The sequence below is a fragment of the Bipolaris victoriae genome (genome assembly GCF_000527765.1).
Source record: "Bipolaris victoriae FI3 unplaced genomic scaffold scaffold_124, whole genome shotgun sequence".
In the NCBI taxonomy this organism is placed as follows: domain Eukaryota; kingdom Fungi; phylum Ascomycota; class Dothideomycetes; order Pleosporales; family Pleosporaceae; genus Bipolaris; species Bipolaris victoriae.
Genome location: NW_014575268.1, coordinates 42,124 through 58,949, shown reverse-complemented (window position 1 = coordinate 58,949; position 16,826 = coordinate 42,124). Strand labels below are relative to the sequence as shown.

At 51.8% G+C, this 16,826-nt stretch overlaps 6 protein-coding genes across 6 annotated transcripts; 3 read left to right on the top strand and 3 right to left on the bottom strand.

Moving 5' to 3' along the window:
• Window positions 1-469: 469 nt before the first annotated feature.
• On the bottom strand, window positions 470-3,911 carry COCVIDRAFT_111675 (hypothetical protein; the record flags this gene model as incomplete). The annotated part of the gene is made up of 2 exons (XM_014696410.1): window positions 470-2,228; window positions 3,130-3,911. The coding sequence occupies 2 exons, from the start codon at window positions 3,909-3,911 to the stop codon at window positions 470-472; spliced, it is 2,541 nt and encodes an 846-aa protein (XP_014551896.1).
• Window positions 3,912-4,300: 389 nt separating this feature from the next.
• Window positions 4,301-4,795, bottom strand: COCVIDRAFT_111684 (hypothetical protein; the record flags this gene model as incomplete). Its single annotated transcript, XM_014696409.1, has 1 exon — window positions 4,301-4,795. One exon carries the CDS (start codon window positions 4,793-4,795, stop codon window positions 4,301-4,303), a length of 495 nt encoding a protein of 164 aa, XP_014551895.1.
• Window positions 4,796-7,026: 2,231 nt separating this feature from the next.
• On the top strand, window positions 7,027-8,860 carry COCVIDRAFT_111729 (hypothetical protein; the record flags this gene model as incomplete). Its single annotated transcript, XM_014696408.1, has 5 exons — window positions 7,027-7,108; window positions 7,461-7,837; window positions 7,919-7,992; window positions 8,211-8,434; window positions 8,532-8,860. 5 exons carry the CDS (start codon window positions 7,027-7,029, stop codon window positions 8,858-8,860), a joined length of 1,086 nt encoding a protein of 361 aa, XP_014551894.1.
• A 1,438-nt stretch (window positions 8,861-10,298) lies between these two features.
• On the top strand, window positions 10,299-11,293 carry COCVIDRAFT_19930 (carbohydrate esterase family 1 protein; the record flags this gene model as incomplete). Its single annotated transcript, XM_014696396.1, has 3 exons — window positions 10,299-10,402; window positions 10,485-11,002; window positions 11,055-11,293. The coding sequence occupies 3 exons, from the start codon at window positions 10,299-10,301 to the stop codon at window positions 11,291-11,293; spliced, it is 861 nt and encodes a 286-aa protein (XP_014551882.1).
• A 76-nt stretch (window positions 11,294-11,369) lies between these two features.
• Window positions 11,370-13,248, bottom strand: COCVIDRAFT_111726 (hypothetical protein; the record flags this gene model as incomplete). The annotated part of the gene is made up of 4 exons (XM_014696407.1): window positions 11,370-12,094; window positions 12,153-12,821; window positions 12,892-13,033; window positions 13,105-13,248. 4 exons carry the CDS (start codon window positions 13,246-13,248, stop codon window positions 11,370-11,372), a joined length of 1,680 nt encoding a protein of 559 aa, XP_014551893.1.
• Window positions 13,249-14,088: 840 nt separating this feature from the next.
• On the top strand, window positions 14,089-16,416 carry COCVIDRAFT_111715 (hypothetical protein; the record flags this gene model as incomplete). Its single annotated transcript, XM_014696406.1, has 5 exons — window positions 14,089-14,194; window positions 14,254-15,023; window positions 15,074-15,907; window positions 16,009-16,130; window positions 16,191-16,416. The coding sequence occupies 5 exons, from the start codon at window positions 14,089-14,091 to the stop codon at window positions 16,414-16,416; spliced, it is 2,058 nt and encodes a 685-aa protein (XP_014551892.1).
• Between the last annotated feature and the right edge of the window lie 410 nt (window positions 16,417-16,826).

Genomic DNA, 16,826 nt, shown 5'->3' with positions numbered 1-16,826 from the left:
AGTGGATTTTCTTTTTCACATTATCGCTATTGGTATTTGCATGGACTGGATGGGCTTTTGTGGCGTTTTGGGCGAGAGTGAAGGCCCGGGCAAGGGTCAGGGCAGAGGAAACAGGCAACATCACTACTCTTTGCTAAAGCTTCCGGGGAATACACTTGTGAACAAGGGTTAGGGCGAGGTTATCTTTGCTAACAAAATGCCGCTCATAGGCTTTTTTATGGTGGTGACTTTTGGCAAACGGGGGGCCCCCGGGTCTTTCTAGTCTTTTTTTTTGTATTCATTGGGACGGGGAGGGAGATTTCAACGTGTATTAAACTTACTACGCCTTATCAATACACCAATGCCAGATGATCATGATGTTCTTCCCCCCTTTCTTTCTTTTTTTTTGTCCTTACTTCAATCCGTGAGATTTGTCTCCAAGCGATTCGTCCTCAATCGTGACATTTCAAACCCCCCCCCCCCTTTTTTTTCACAAAGGCCACCACCACCTCTTCTTCTTCTTCTCCCCCGCCTCATCCACACCCTTCACAGCACCCTCCTTCCCCTTTTCCCCCAAGCGATCAAAAAACACAACCATAATCGTCGTATCATCCACCGCATTCCGACTCAACGGCTCCGGCCCCGCTAGTATGCCTAGAAAAAGTGCTCGCCGCGTGCCACCCATTGCATTCCTCGCTAGGCAAACCGCCGCGTTTTCATCCTCGATTGCAAAATACTCGGGTGTAGCTTTCCAATCTACATCCTGACCTTGCTCGGGGTCGCACGTTACGCCCGGTTCGAGGGATCCGCCTCCAGAAGACTGCTGTTGCTGCTGCATTGCTCCTGTTGTGGGGTGGAAGGGCGAAAAGGGGTTTTGAGCGGAGAGCGTAGAGATGGAGGAGAAGTTGGGGGGGTTAGCTTTCAAGTGGGGGTCAGAAGCGACTGAGCCTTTGCCGCGGGCGCGGGCTTCGAGGTAGCGCTGAACGCATTCGACGGCGTGGTCCGAGGAGATTCTGTCCCAGAGGCCGTTGGAGGCGAGGATGAGGAAGTCGGATTTTCCCTTTGTGGTGGCTGGAGAAGATGACTTGTAGTCGTCTGGTTCGCAGCGTACGATTTGCGTTTCGGTGACTTCGGGTTCGGCAGTCATGTACGGAGGGGTCTTTGAGCCTGGTCGCGGGGCGGTGCCCCAGAACTTGTGTTGGCATGCTTTGATGAGGTCGTTGTCCCATTTCCAGCGGTGGTCGCCAAATGCACGCGTCACTGCTATGCCCATGAGGCGCCCGGTTTTCGGGTCGATGATGGAGGGTTCGTCCGGGTGCTCGCGGGTTAACCGTTCTACTTCTGCGGCGTTGAAGCCAGTTTGGTCTACGGAAAGGGGGATGGCTGTGTAGGAGGAGGTGGAGGGGTCCCAGCGGCCGAGGACGGCGCGCGAGTCGCCGGTGCAGGCTACGCGGAGGGTCGAAGTGGATGCGTCGAAGGCGGCTAGCAAAGCGCAGGAGCCTGAGAAGGCGGGGGTGAGGGCGGCGATTGCGGCTGCGTTTGCGGCGGGGTACCAGTTTGCTGCTGTTTTTGCGCGGTCCATGATCGATCGATCGGCTGATAGGAAGGCGTTTTTGATTGTGTTTTCAATCTCTGGGCTAGATGCTGTGCGCGGTAGGGCACAGAGAGCAGACGACACCATGGGGATCAAAGACCACTGTAGATAAAAGGCCGTGTGGCGTCCTGCGTGTCCATCGAGTACAGTCCAGTAATTCCATGGCTTCTCTCCAGGTCCGGGACTCGTTCCCAGCGCGAAGAAATCTTCACACGGCTCGTTGCTTCGGAACCTGCAGCCGTGGGTAATAGGCATCTGGACGTCCTCCATGCCTTCGACGCCCTTGCGCGCATCGTCTTCGGTCATCATCCATCCGAAACATAGTTTTTCGAATTGATCAGACAGGAACTTTGCTACGGTGGGATCTTTGAGCGGCGCGCTGGCATCCGGGATGTGGTAGTCAAGTGTGTGTTGAACTTCGGTGCGGTTGCGGTAGAAATGCAGCGGTGTCGTTAGTGAACTCGAGTCGTCGCCCGAGGAAAATGCCGCGTACACATCATCTGTCCAGGAGGGATCGACTATGTCGACGAGGTAGTATGCCAGGCCGCCGATGAGAACGAGAGCGATGACGGTCTTTGTGGGGAACCGTGATTGAAGGAGGGTGTTGGATGGATGTGGTATTTGCTGGCGATCTGTCTGGACATTTTGCAGTGTACTCTGTGCTCTGAGATACTCAAGCCGTTTGTGAAATTGCCATGTCTGTGAAAAGGCACGTGATGTTGCACTGTGTCGAGCGCGTCTCAGAGGCTCTGTACGTGGCCGAATTATGCTTCCTCCCGCTGTGAACGTGGATAATCGTCTAGCCAACTGGGTTTGTGTCGCAGAGTTGAGGCAAGCTGCCCTCCCCCATTGTCTTGGTATCATGGTGGTTATTTTGCTGATTAGCGACTTGGGCAGATTTGATGCTGGAAACTTCCTGTGGTACTGTAGATCAGAATGTGTGGTCTGTGCGTCCATGCCGATCGCCCACTCACGTGAAGCGGCCGGGTAGCGCCCGTAAGACGGTTGAGCGACACAGGGCATCAACTAGAAATACGGGTCTAAATGAGGCCCTGCAGAAGGACCCGGACATTTGAACAATGCCCTGTGCCCTCGGAATAGGTAAGATCTTCTGTGAGCAGATGTTCATGTTCCAGCATACAGAAAGTGGGTTGGAAATTCTAAGAAGCATAATATAGTTGATTGATAGACTCTTTGTAAAGGATTGGGTATCGTCGTTACTGGGTTGTGTAACTCGCGATAAAAAACAAAGTACTTGAAATTCCCCTTCCCAAAATCAAAACGCGGACAAACACCTGCCAAAGACGCCAATGAAATTAGTGACAACGATCAACAACAAGATTATCGAATCAGAAACAAAAGGCGGCCTGTCCTTGCGATCCAAAAAAGCGTTGAAAATATTCCTCCCTGTGTTCAGTCGGTGGTGTATCAGTCTCGTTCTATCATAACATGCCATACAATGTGTTGCCAATCTCTCCAGTGTTCCAGTTTGTGTACCGACGATAAGAATATCTGACGATGGACGGGCTGCGTTTGACGATAGCTAGGCAGCTCACATCTCGGTCCAGTGCTTATCTTCAATGCGGTCCACCTCTTCGTAGTGCCTTTGCTTCTTCTCTTTCTTTTTCGTATCATTGTTCTTTCGTCGGAGCATCAACTTCATCTTGGAAGCTAGCCTCCCAAAGGCCGCTGATGTGGGGGTGCCGCCGTTTTGTTCACCTGGCTTCTCGTCTGCACTCAGTTCGATATCTTCGCACTTTGGAGGGTAGTTTTGTTGAGACAGATCTGCTAATTTGAACTCGGTCGGCCGGCTGATGTGCCTCGCCTCTTTGGTGTGATGTGAGTATAGAGACATGTTGGAGGAAACCTCCTTGGTACCGACGGCTGATGCCATTGACTGAGATACAACAGAGGTGGGCTTTTGCTTCGGCTTGGGTGGTGCCTTGACTGGCAATGGTTTGAGCATGCGCCATACCGGCTCTCCAGGACTGGCGGGCTCGGAAGACGAAGATGTGGGCCGAACAAGGAGTACTGAAGAGTTGTTCCATTCAGTGCCGATCCTCGGTGAATAGGCTGGGGTCGATGGTTCTGAATCGATAAAGGTGCCAAAGGACTTGGCCGACATTGGTGGTGGAGACATTGGACCTGACATGTCTGGTGTCATAGGAGTGTGAGCGAGGGTGGGAGGAGGGAAACTCTTTGCTGAAAAACGATGTGGTCGTTCCGGTGACATGGTCCGCGGCGGCTTTGGCAGGCCATGTGTGGATAGTGGTCTGTGAACAGTGTTGCCCAATGAGGCCGGGGACATGTCAGGGGACGGCACGGAAAGCGTAGCCATGTCTATGGAAGGGTTATCGTGCCAAGTATGTGACAAGCTTTTCTGTGGACGTTGGCCTGAAATGTGCAGAGGCGTAATGATGCCGTCTGATGAGACGCGCGACACGAAAAGAAAGTACGGCAATGGCGGCGGCGAAGGATGTGTAAAAGAAGGCAGCACCCGAGTGCATAAGCAAGCAGCGAAGGAATAGTATTGCGGCACAGCCTTGGTTCCGGTCAAGTGGGTAAAGTCAAGCAGGATAGGAGAAGAGAGACTGCGCCGCACAACAAAACATGACGATAACAGAGGACTGGGAACCGGTACCACCTGAGGGCCTGCAGGCTACACTTTTGCTATATGAATGCACCACACTCGCGTCATGGACGGCGTGACGGTGCGTACTACACCCATTAGAGCTGTTCGAGTATGGCAGAATAATCATGCCATGCTAGTGGCGACGTTAAGCTACGGCGTGCGCTTGAACGCGATTCAAAGTTTCGAGAGCCGCCTGTAATAGCCCCGCCGTCGGTACATGGCGTGGAAAGCTTGTGGAGGATGGAGGACGTTGGGTGTATGGCCGAGTTGGGAATAGATGGGCAGGCCAACACCCAGAGGCGCCAATGTCGCCTTTCAATTGGACAGCAGTGGCCCAGCTGCATCGACCTCGCCGCAATTTTCATATGGACAGCGCCTGCGGAATTTGCACGGCCGTCAATGGGGAACCGGGGGGTGGGCCAACAATCCTGCCGTCGTTTGGACGGCTGAGATCTGCTGTCGTCGTCTGGGGTCAAAAGGCAGCGTCTCACAGCCCCATTCGCTGCAGGGCCTGGCGAATCAGCTCCCCAAGGCACCTCTTCAGCCCACAACCACGTCCCGCTCGCCACTGCGGCTATCCGTTCTGTCATGTACCCAACCGCCATTGGCCTCGCACTCGAACCCTAAAGAAAATATGGCCATATTCAAACGTGGCTCGCCGTCATCCCGCGTATTCTGCTTCTTGTAGCCGAGACGCTCCGTTTGAAGCTAGGATCATGAGTTCGCTGATCAGGGCTGGTCCTGGTCGCGTGAGTGGTCACGAAGTCGAGCCGGGATACATCTGCGTCCCTCATTGTGACCTAATACTATCAAAGGGCAGTGCCTAGAGTTGGGGCCTGCGCCGCAATATCGATGCTGTGGAAAAGTGGGTATGGTTGATCCTGCCCGCGGTTGGAGACGTTTGTGTCGTCTTGTGCAACGTCCATAAGCGCCGTGCGAGTTGATCTCTGCAACTACTGGCGCAGCCTTCCAAATGTCATACCCATTGCAGGCACAGTAAGCGCACTCGGTATACTTTTAATTAAGCCGAAGGGCATGCCTGAGGGGCACGTAAGCGATGCGTTGTTGCTCCCTCAAGTAGCGCTTCGGGTGTTTAATAGCAACGCCGTCACTGCACGCCCTGGCCAACAAGGCCCGGAAGCAAAGTAAGATGGAGATCGCCGAGACAAAGCCCAGAGCCAAACGGTTGCGGGAGAAGCTTGGCCGTGGGCGTTGCCCGCAGTGGACCAGGCCAACTATGTGCTGGTCGCCAGGTCGGGAAGGCCTGGCTACCCAGCTATGCCTCATACATACATGAACCACGTCGAGCCCTCCCCATTCTCCACGGTCACCTGTAAGCATCACGCCACTTCCTCTTCAATGCTGTCTTGAAATGGTCAAACACTCGGTATCATATGCCTGACGATTGCAAGATCGACACTCTCTTACACATGCTTTGTCGAATCCACTCACACTGGTAGTACGTATGCCGACCTAATCGGCCCGTTGCTCTACTGCAACATTCCTTCCGCTAGGCATCACTCACCTCTTCCGAATGCCAATGTGCTTGGGGAATTCCTATTGAGAAACCTGTTTTCTTGATGTAGCTGTCTTTTTGACTTCCGGTAGACCTACTCTGGGGAGGATGAGTGAAACATGTGTCAACACCCACACTCTGTGTAGGCAATCAGCAGATTGAATATACGTAGGCAGTCGTTGAGTAGACTCGGCTGTCTTCTCTGCTACCTTCTTTTCAATCGGTGGGTCGCCAGTGGGATCACAGTACGCTGCCTGTCGTCGCCCAGACCAGTTCGATATGATCACTCACATGGGAACTGACCGTGTGATGGCTTCGGTCTAGATTTGATATCCTCCAACTCCTACCACTGTCTCCTCACCTATCACCTTGGCTACGTTTATTGTCTTTTTCCCTCCCTGGTCTTGTGAATGTCATGAACTCGATTGATTGGAACGAAAAAGACGCACCCATCAGCGACGTCAATATAGTTGATGATGGCGTTAAGCAAAACACTGGCATGTGTAGTCCAACTGCCGCGACTATTTCGGCTGCTTTTTCGGTACCAATGTGGAACCTGAAGTCTGGTGTATGAATGTGGTAAAGTCGAAAAGTGCCACATCCAAGAAGCTAGCTACATTGACTGGAGCCCCACGTACTACTTGTGATATTTGAAAACTGTTTGGTTTTACAGAACACTCAAGATCAATCAGAGTGAAATATTGCTGTATGTGTATCATAGAAACAGCCCCTCATGTTGCGTCACGGTGAGTTGTCTACCAAAACCGATGGACCACGATTTTTGCGAGCTTGAATCGACCCAAGCGTCGCCAGTGAAATTGCTTTGTATTGCCCCATCACCTACTCGAGTATAACAAAACCAATTCCTATTTCCTCGCCTTTGTTGCTAACATATTAAATAGGGGCAGATTAGATGTTGCGAGGGTTGCGTTAAAACACCTCAGTCAGATATCGTACAGTGATCACACTCAGATTCTTGAAGGGATATCTGCCTGACTGAAGCAGCGCCTCTTGGTTCCATAATACAAACGAAATGAGAGCACTTTATCTTTCTTCGTGCCTCTATAGCCTTCAAATTGGCTCTTTTGAGTGATTTATCCCCGAGATAGCAGACCTCACCGCGGGTATCTCACCTTCACCTTGAATGTCAGTGCACCACTTCACGGCTCATTTATCACCACGTCTTTTACTCCAAAATTCACACTGCCAACATAAAACACACACAACACGTTTTCTTTGAAATTCAACCCACCACTACGTGGCACTGTACAGCAGTAAAGCAGCGAATCGTTATACATCTACACCATGGATTTCCCACATTTCCAACTCCAAGCAGGATTGGCGGCGACCATGTTCTCGCCAGACGTAGTGCCAGCGCTTTGGGCCAGTTAGACGACTCAAAACAAGGTATCCATCAAAACCCCCCCGCAGCCACCCTTGAGAGACATGATGTGAGAGAGAGTGTTGGCGATAGTAGCTCAGAACTTCGTCGACCGGCTCGCAAGAGCAGTGCGAGGTCGCTTTCGAGTCTTTTCAGGCGCAAGAAGCGCGACAATAGCGGCGTCTATAGTGGCAGCCAGCTATCGATTGTTTGGAGCTCTGAGCATGAGGACAATGACGCCACCGACATGGGTGAGCGTCCTCAGTTGGATGATGAGACTCTGTGCGAGGAAACTACAGAAGACTTCGGTCAACAAAGTAAGTGGCTTCTACAACCTGAATGATCTGAACTAAACTAGCCGCAGAAGAGGTCGAAACCTCCAAAGACCGTGGACAGCTTCAAGCACTGTCTCCTGAACAGTTTGCTGCTTTCGCGGAGGAATTCGTCACTTCCAACGAGGAAGACATCGACACACTTCATGATGACCACTCGGTGACCGAAGAAGCAAGTGAGAGAAACAACAATCTCTCAGACCGCGGCCGTGTCCACAAGCACCAAAGATTCGAATCCCTCCGCGTCAACTTCTCACACGAGGAAGTCCGCCGCATCGCCCAAGAGATCTACGACGAGACTGTCGCCGAGGTCAACCTCTCCCTCTTCAGCTACTGGATCAACGAAAGTAGCAAGAACTACGAAGAAGCCAGTCTGCACATCCGCGAGCTGCGCCTCGACCACGTATCTATCAAATCCTCCCCAATTCCATCAATTTTTCACTAAGAAACACACAACGCTAACATATGCACTGTTTGATAACAGGGCTACAACCTCGCACGTATCACCAACCCACACCTCCGCACATTGATGCAAGAAGTATTCACCCAACGCCCCATGTATGCCAAACCCCTCACCCACCTATGCCTACGCAAGAGCCCAGGAATCCGGAATCTGCGTGACCCAGGCACAACCTGGTGTCACAGAAGATTCCTCGGGACTCTCTGAACCTCTCACGCACCCACATTTGCCTCTCTCTGTCTGCCCGAAACCTCGACCAAACAGAGCGCTGCAAATACTCTAGTCAATTGCCGAAACTAACGCATATGGTGTACAGAGAAGCCCGCATCGCGCTGCAAGAACGAGCCTCGCGCAGCAACTTGAGCGTCACCACTAGCTCGATGCGCAGTGGTAGTAAAGGCGATTTCTCCGTCTTCCCGCGCATCGATGCGCTTCCGCCAATCCTGCGTGTCGAACGGCAGCGCGCCATGAGTCAGGCGGCACAGCGCTCGACGTCGCTGGCGTCGATAGCGTCGGAGCTTAGGGTTTACCCACCAAACAGTACGTCTCCCTTTACCATCTCATACCATGTGCTTGGTAGCCTTCTATCACGCATGGCTTTCTGCACAATATGTACTGATGAGAAATAAATATATAGCACCTGATCGTCCGTTGCCGCTTACGCTGAGATCGCCGACTACTAACTCAACGCTGAGTACGCAGCCGACGCTGCCATTTGGGTTTCCGTCTCCCGGGGCGCCTGTTCAAATCAGCGACGGTGTGTACTCGGGTTTGACTTCGTATACGGGGTCACTTTGCGACGACGATGGTGACGGTAACAATGACGGTGTTGAAGAAGTAGATGAAGAGGCTCTCTGGCACGAACGAGTCGCCGATGTTGTTGAGAGCGTCATGGTGCTAGAAAAGCCGGACCAGATCAACAAGGTGATTGAAGAATTGGAGGGGCTCAAGTCTTTGTACTTGTAGGTTACTCTCGATACAGCCATTCTAAAGTACGTACGCGCTGGGAATCGCATATCAGGCGATTGCATGTATAGACTCACAAGTCAACGGGCACAGTATAGCTGGTAGTAGAGCACACATACAATTATGCACAACAATACCTTCTCCCCCAATTTCCCCGGATGAACCCCACTTCTTCTCCTCCAAACTCTCTTGTTCGATTCAGCGCCGTCGTCCGTCTGCTAAACTCAATATGGGGAAACAATCTGTGCTCCATCTAGAAAGCGATGGAAGCGGCGTCATGTGCGGAGAATATACGTCTAGCGGCCATAACAACGGACGCTAGAAAGTATTAGCGCATCTACACTGAGATAAAGCATCATCTAGTACGAAATGCATTACAACGTTTTCTTCCTTTTAGGCAAAAACGACATCCATTCTCCATCTACGTACAGCGACATAGAGCCCTCCATCTCCAGCCCAAACCTCTATTTTATTCACCCTCTTACATAGCAACGCAACTCACCACATAACCACCCCATCCCCATCATCACCAAACAAAAACCCAGACGCTTCATTCCCTCACCATCTCAATCTAGACTACACAGCAAACCCACCCGCCAAGCCCGCACCCTAACCCAAGAACAGGAACCGTAATATCCGCAGTACTGCCACCGCTTAAGTACACTCTCCACTCGCCGCCCATCCATACCCTCTTCGTAATCCAACCTACCTACTTGCCGAAGCAAAAAAAAAACAACCCTTGAAAGCGGTGAAACCGTCAAAACACCACTGCACACACACACACATACCCCCGGTGTTGCGACGTTTCCCATCGACATTCAACCGCCAAAACACGCGGAATAAGCACTCTACTAACCTTATCTCCACGCACATACTCTTACCACCAACCAACCCAACCCCCGTTCAAAACAGTTATTTAATATATACAAGTACAAACTTGATTTCTATAGTGCTTATTTTGAACCCCCCCTTCCTTCCTTCAGAGGCGGGGGGGTGGGCGACGCAGGTTTCACGTATACTTCTATCTCACGTGCGGGTAACCACCCCCCCCCCCCAATGTAAAATAAACTCGGTTGAAATACTTGACATATGTGGTTATTTGTAAAGGGGTGGGTGACGTGCGCGCAACGGAATCCCACGAATGACGGGGCTGGAATCGGGCCGGGTCACTTTGTTTTGGTTTCGTTTTGTGGAGAGATTCAAACGGGTGTGGAGCATGCTTTTTTCACGGGATTGAGGAGAGGGTGTGGGGTGGGAAATACGGGGTAAAGTAAATTGAACGGACGGATGTATATAAGGCTTTCGCGAAGCTTTTGTCTTTTTTGCTTGTCTGTTTTTTTTTTCTCTTGTGTGACCTTAAAGACGCCCAACGGGACTACGAAGAGACGTTTTTGTTTGATAATTGTATATATTTTAAAGAGAAGCTTGAGTTCACAAGATGAAGTTTCTTATTTCGCTCTTGGCTTGCGGTTCAGCGGCTTTCGCTGCGCAGTTAACTCAAGTCTCAAACTATGGGGGTTCGGCGAAGGCGAGACCGGGAATGTAAGTATACCAACTACCAACTACCTCTCTCATCCTACCACCCCATTTCTTATCTTGCGGATTCATTAACATTGTAATACAGGTACGTCTACAAGCCTGACCAGGTCAAGACCGATGCGCTCGTTGTAGCCATCCATCCCTGCGGATCTACCGGCCAGAGCTACTTTGGCTGGGCACCCTGGAAGAAGGGCTCGGATTCCAAGGGCTACATTACCGTGTTTCCGAGCGCGACGGCGTCGTGCTGGGATGTATCGAGCAAGGCGTCGCTGTCGCGTGGTGGTGGCGGCGAGTCGAACGCTATTGCAGACATGATTGCGTATGCGACTAAGCAGTACAACATCAACCCCAAGAAGGTTTACGTGGTGGGAGAGTCGTCCGGTGCGATGATGACGAATGTCTTGGCCGCGACATATCCCGATCTTATTGCTGCGACTTCGGTGTACTCTGGTGTCGCCGCTGGATGCTTTGTGTCGGCTTCTGGAGCGGTGGCGGCGTGGAACAGTGATTGTGCTCAAGGACGCTCCATCAAGACTGCGCAGCAGTGGGGTGATATTGCGCGCGCAATGGATCCTGGCTACAGTGGATCGCGTCCCCGCGTTCGTAAGTGGATTTGTGCTTCCCCGAGGTGTTACGGTTGCTGACTTTTGCGTAGAATTCTGGCACGGCTCTGTTGATGCCACCATCCTCCCACCCAACTACAACGAGACCCTCAAGCAATGGACCAACGTGTTTGGAGTCAGCACTACGCCTACAAGGTCGCGGGCCAACACCCCCCAGACCAACTACCGCACCGATGATTTCGGTTCCAACGTTCAGGGTATCTGGGCAGTCGGCGTCGGACACGGTGTCCCAGCTCACCAAGCCCAGACTGAGGCCTGGTTCGGATTGTAAAGGTCGTATTCTCTTGCGATATGAATAGCATACTTCATGTACATAAGTAGTCAAACACATAGGCCGTAAATATTGATCACCTTCCCGAGCTCTGACTCTCGCTTCTTCTATGGGTTTCCTTTGGTACTTCTAAAGTGTCTCGTCGTTTTGGTGCTCGGGCGGAACTAGAATCCAGTCGCGGCGTTTCTGGTACGGGTGGTGGTGAGCTGGGTCCGATATCTGATGTAGACCGAATGCTTGCCGCATATGTGCTGCTGGCTCTTTCCCGCATCAGATCATAATTGCGACTAGTGGTCTCGAGGTTTGGGTTACGCCATATTTCTCCGGGTACCTCTGGGAACGATCGTGTCGCCTCGTTGGTGCTGTTTTGCTCCAAGTCAAGCTTTTCGTGTGCAGCGTCGCCAAGATAGTTACCGGCAGAGGTCAGCCATCTACGGACTTTGTGTCTACCGGCTGTCGGGTGATCATCTGGCTGAGTATCCTGACGGTCCTCCGGAAGGATTCCGCGTATTTGATCGCCATCGTCCCCTGGATGCGTAATTGTTGGGATTAATGAAATATCATTGGGCGACTCTGAGCGTATACCCAGAGCATTGACTGGGAGGTTTGAATTTGAATTGGAGTTCCTCTGTGGCAGTGGAGTTGGACATTGTTCGCTGCTATGACTGTGACGTGAAGAGCACGAATGCTCGCATTGTGGTATGTGCTTCTGTTCGGTAGTCTCTTTGCCGCTGGTTGACCATAGTAGATATAAAGATCCAAAGGCACCGAGGATTGTACCAGCTATAGGTGACCACTGCCCTGCATAGAATGTTAGATAAGGCTGTCAGGCTACTTAGTGCCAGGTAGTGCCACTTACCAAAAGACCCCATGGGTTCGGTCATGTACATCAACTGAGGGCTGAAGAAGTTTGCTTCGCCGATGCCGATAATGGTCAGTATAACGCCACCAAAGAGCGGGATCTCAATGACGGTCAGAAAGGATCGCACAAGGTCGTTGATATTTCTCATCTCTCCGACTGTCATGTTGGCGCCTTCAATGCGGGCATTGAGCTCTTCGACATGACGACGTCTCTTCCAATTGGTTTCCAGGACCTTGTCCCATGTGAAGATCAAGGACAGGATGGCTGGTATACAGAACCCTGCTGCCAAGAGCATACCGGCATTAAAGGTCAGGATCCGTGGCACAGGAACAACATAGACATCGGCTGCAGCTCCGCCTCGCAGCGGCGACCTTGGGCCTTGTGTTTCAGAGCAGGTCAAATTGCAATTGGGCTGCAGTTTCAAAAAAGCGGCAGTTCCTCGGGGAGAGTTTGCGTCGATGGGAATGTTGCAGTCGGTCGGCGTCACACGGTAGAACTCAACGCACAGGGCCAATAGGCCCATGAGGATTAGAATGGTCCACAAAAAAATAATGTTCCTTCCCGGCGTGTAAAAGTAGGTGCGCGACAGTCGCACCGTGAGCGGAGCGGCCAAGATGCCAATTGCGCACACTTGAAAGGCACCAAAGATGTCCAAATCAATTCCTCCTGGTTACGTCACATGTCAGAACAGGCATCGCCGTGGCTCTTGGGGGTTCTTGGGAGTTGCAGTACTGACCATTCTGGTGTGCAGCTGCGAGCACGATGCCTTGGATTGCCGAGATGGCGGGGAGGATCAAGACGGCAGCCAAGCACGTGTTCCGTAACCATTCAGCTTTGCGAAATGTCACACATGCGGCAACGAGGACATAGTATAGGATCTGGATGCGGGCGTCAGTTGTTGGCTGGGCGGGAAGGTATGTTGACAGGCAGGTGGGGGTGGGTTACTGACACGCGACCCGGCGCCGTAGTTGGAAGATATGGGCCAGGCACAGACGACCTTGAAGGCTGCGCTAGTTGGGGAAGATTGAGCAGAAGAGGCGATGGTTGCAGTGGTAGGGGTGGCAATGTCGGGGATTGTTGAGGGCGCTGACATGTTCACACCGTATGTTCACCGCCGGAGGAGCAGATGGAGACCATCGTTATGTAGGGGGCACAGAAGAGCGCAGCACAAAAAGGAGCCGCAATGGCATTACCAACTGGCCTAAGCAGGCAGACGCCGGGCCAGTGAGGCGGCGGTAGTAAATGCCAATGCTCTGGGGAAAACGCATCATTTACCGGTGAGTGTTTATGGCTGCATAGGGCGAAGCGTGGCTGAGCGGCCAGCATGACCTGCCTGGGCAGTCAATTCCACTCACCTTTTGCTTCCGAACCCAACTCATGATGCGAGCCCCTCTGACGGAGCACAGCCGGCCGACACGACGTCGTGAAAACAGGAAAAGATCGGTGCGCATTAAAGGAGTCCGGCCCAGGTGAGAAGATGGGTTGCATCATTGGGTTCTTCTCGCCACCCTGTTTGGATGACCAGCCTCCGATCCTTAGCCCTGGCAGCCCAAGACCGACGATGCAGGCGGGCGGTGCATGAACCCTCTCCAGTACTGACGAAGCGGGCGCAGTCACAGTATCTGACTACCCTCTAGCTAAAGCCCAGCTACATACACACCCACTTGACCACCGTCGCACAAACTTCTTGGTATCCCTTGGCTGCCATGCTTCAACTCACAAATTTTGGCCCTCAACAGTGATTGCGCGGTGCCATCTTAGCCCAACGCACCGGCTCCCGTCCAACGCTTCTCACCCGTCCATCGGGCCTACTGCCCTACTGGAAAAGCTTAGTCGCACGTACATATCTGCATACTACTACCCTTTCTTTTTGTTTTTCTTTGACTAGAATCAACTCGCAGTGCGCACTTGGCTTTCTCGTAGCCATCGCAACATGCTTGTCCTACGTGCGACGACGGAGCCAGAGAGGCCCAATCTGGACACCAACGAAATCAAGCAATGGCGCTCCATCGTCACCCTCATTGTCTTTGTTCTGACAAGTAAGTCGACTATGCATGCTGACAGCTGCACACACCCAGCTAACTCTAGATGCTTATAGACATTAATGTCTTGTTCCCTTTCCACATACCCATCTACATACCGCGGCCAATCTGGACTCTATGCCTCAACACTGTTAGTGCAATGCGCATCATACCACCACCCCAGCATCCAACCAGAGTGCGGAATGGCCGACCCGGTGCCTTTGTGCGATTCAACTTTCCCATGAATTTCATCACGGCTCCCCTGATAGCTGATCTTTTCCTGCTCGCTATCCTGGCCATTGGAGAAAAAGAAGTACGCGGTGGCACTGTTGGTGACCAAGGCATCGTCCCCTATGACATTATGCTCTTCTTCCTCTCGCTCGCCTACATTGCCATTTCTGTCGATGCCTCTGGTTTGATCAGATGGTTGGCTTTCAAAGTTCTGCAGAAAGGAGGAAAAGTAGGTCACAGGCTGTTCTTCTATCTGTACGCCTTCTTCTTCGGACTCACAGCTCTCATCGGCAATGATCCTATTATCTTGTCCGGCACTGCTTTTTTGTCTTACATGACTCGTGTGTCAAGCAACATCAAGCATCCAAGAGCGTGGATCTTCACCCAGTTCTCCGTGGCTAATATCGCATCCGCAATCCTCGTCTCCTCCAATCCAACCAACCTTGTCCTCGCGGGAGCGTTCAAAATCACCTTTATCAAGTACACCGCGAACGTCATTGTTCCGGTCCTTGTGACGGGTATCGTTCTGTATCCATTTTTGCTGTACATCATCTTCCATGACGAATCTCTCATCCCACCTGCGATTAAGATGGAGGACCTTCCAGAGGAGCTCAAGGTAAGGATCTTCGATGATTTTCATGGCCATAACTAATCTGAACGCGACAGAACAAGAAGCCAGTGAATCCAAACATTCCATATGCCAAAGGTGGACTTGAGGACAGCGAGGTTGACCCTAACAGCGACGACGAGCAAGAAAAGAAACAGTCTCTGGAAGAAGTCTTGAACCCATTCCTCGACAGAAAAGGCGCCATGTTCGGAGCGGTTCTCATGGCAGCCACTCTAGTCACCGTGCTTGCTCTCAACGCAGCGTCTACAGGCACGCACGAGCGCCCCGTCTTCTGGGTTACTCTACCCGCTGCATTCATCATGCTCTGCTTTGACCTCACAATGGGCTGGCTTAACCGAAAGGAAACACGAAGAATCGCGCACGAAGGCCGTCAAAGAATGGAGACCGCACTCGCAGAAAGAGAAGAGGCAAGGAGAATGTCTGTTGCACAAGTGGATCAAGATGCAATAACTCCACGCCCCGTCCAACGCGAAAGCCAGGTCCTGGAAGAGAAAGCGCAACCAATAACAGATGATGCCAGCCACACTACAAGTGGAGAGCAGCAAATAACACCCTCATCATCCGCCGAGCCCATGCCCCGGTCAGAAGAAAAACTTGAACCAACCAAAAAACCCGTTCCCACAACCCTCACCTCCCTCATCAACGACGCCTACATGTGGGCCCAAGAAACCTTCCCAACAACAATGACCGTATTCAACCACCTCCCCCTCGCCCTCGTCCCTTTTGCTTTCTGCATGTTCGTCCTCGTCCAAGCCCTCGTAACCAAAGGTTGGGTCCCCGTTTTCGCCTATGGCTGGGACCACTGGGTCGAGAAGACAGGGACGATTGGTGCAATTGGCGGTATGGGGTTTGTTTCTGTCATTTTGTGTAACGTGAGTTTCCCCCCCCTTTCCCCTCTCAAGAGAACCCGTGAAAATAAGGATGGAAGGAGGTTGAAATGGCACCACGAGGATATCGCTGACGCAAAATACAGTTTGCCGGCACAAACATCGGCACCACAATCCTCATCTCCCGTGTCATCCAAGCGTGGGAAGAAATTCACCGACAGAACGGACGACCGATTTCTGATCGCACCTTTTGGGGGACTATCTATAGGTACTTACCTCTCCTTTCCTCTCCACTCTTCCAAAGAACAAAAGGCTAACACTTCCTCAGCATGGCCATCGGCGTAAACTACGGCGCCTTCAGCCTTGCCTTCAGCGCCTCCCTCGCGGGCATGCTCTGGCGCGACATCCTCGGCCGCAAACACATTCGCGTCGGCGGTCTCGAATTCGCTCGCGTCAATCTACCCATCATCGCCATTACCATGGTCGTCGGGCTTGTTGTGCTGATTGGCGAGATTTATATCATCAGGGACAATAAGCCTTACTCGCTTGGTTGAAGTCTGCTCGAGGAGAATGTATTTGCAGAGTTTTATATTCAGGTGGGGGATTGTTTAATCTAGAAAGTATTCGCAAACGCGAGACTTGGCTAGATGAAAGAAGATTGGTAACAAGATAGGCTGGAGTCGCGGAATCATCTCACGTACCATCCTGCTTTCTGCAAAAAAAAAGCAAATGCGGAAATGAGAACTCGTCGTGGTGTACGAGATGGGCGATGACACAGTTCGAAAATTCGAGGAGAAGCAGCGGCGCTGAAGAGATGACAATGGGAGGAGCAGGAGAGGAAATAGGGAAAAGGGAATTTGGGTATAAATACGTACGTGGTAATGATTAAAACAATTAGACTGGGATAAGGGGTTATAGACTTGAATTAACATCGCAATTTCAACGGGATCATGCTTTTAAATGT